Source organism: Nicotiana sylvestris, chromosome 11 (genome assembly GCF_000393655.2).
Source record: "Nicotiana sylvestris chromosome 11, ASM39365v2, whole genome shotgun sequence".
In the NCBI taxonomy this organism is placed as follows: domain Eukaryota; kingdom Viridiplantae; phylum Streptophyta; class Magnoliopsida; order Solanales; family Solanaceae; genus Nicotiana; species Nicotiana sylvestris.
The window spans coordinates 63924703-63925720 of record NC_091067.1 but is presented as its reverse complement, the minus strand read 5'-3'; the positions used below and the strand labels follow the sequence as shown (position 1 = coordinate 63925720).

At 47.9% G+C, this 1018-nt stretch overlaps 1 protein-coding gene across 1 annotated transcript; it reads left to right on the top strand.

Moving 5' to 3' along the window:
• Positions 1 to 235: 235 nt before the first annotated feature.
• On the top strand, positions 236 to 1018 carry LOC138881107 (uncharacterized). The gene has a single exon (XM_070161308.1). It carries the CDS (start codon positions 236 to 238, stop codon positions 1016 to 1018), a length of 783 nt encoding a protein of 260 aa, XP_070017409.1.

Here is a 1018-nt window from a genome sequence, read left to right as displayed (position 1 = left end):
CACACCGCTATCTGTGCACAGTTATCAGCAGAGTAGTCACTTGAGACCAGATTCAGACAGTAGGAGACCCCATCAGTTCGGTCATCCAGGAGGGAAATCACAACAGCAGGGGAGGGCTTCATGCCCCAAGTGTGGGAGGTTCCATTCCGAGACTTGTTATTTGGATATCCCAATGTGTTATAGATGCGGGGTGAGAGGTCATATCCAGCGGGACTGTCATGCGCCCAGTTAGGGCATGAGTAGGGGATTTGCTCAGTCATCTGGTTCTTCAGTCTCCACATCATCCGTGCATCCTCCCGCCCCAACAGGGCGCGATGCAGTTAGGGGTGGAGCTCGTGGTAGAGGTGGACCCAGCCGGTTTTACGCCTTGAGTGGTTGCCAGAATGCAGAGGCTTCCCCAGATGTTGCTACAGGTATATTGTCTGTTCAGGCCATTGATTGTTATGCTCTTATTGATCCGGGGTCCTCTTTGTCTTATGTCACCCCATTCATTCCTTCAAGTTTTGGGGTAGAACCCGAACAACTTCATGATTCGTTCTCTGTATCGACTCCGGTTGGTAATTCTATTATAGCCGTGCGAGTTTATAGGAATTGTGTTGTCACGGTATATGGTCGTGCTACCACAGGCGATCTTATTGAGCTTGGAATGGTGGATTTTGATGTGATTATGGGAATGGACTGGCTTTATTCGTGCTTTGCTAAACTTGACTGTGGAACGAGAGTCATGAGGCTTAAGTTCCCTAATGAGCTGGTTATTGAGTGGAAGGGAAATGGTGTGGTACCAAAGGGTAGGTTTATTTCTTACCTTAAGGCTTCGAAGATGATTAAGAAGGGGTGTATCTACCATTTGGTCAGGGTGGCAGACACCACTTCAGAAGTGTCTGTTCCCGAGTCCGTGCCAGTCATGAATGAGTTTCTTGAAGTGTTTCCGGACGAGCTTCCAAGGATCATAGGGAGATTGATTTCTGGATTGACGTATTGCCAGATACGCATCCAATATCTATTCCACCATACATAA

Excerpts from the sequence above, each read along its gene's own strand:
- LOC138881107 (XM_070161308.1), top strand. The coding sequence starts at position 236 with ATGAGTAGGGGATTTGCTCAGTCATCTGGTTCTTCAGTCTCCACATCA.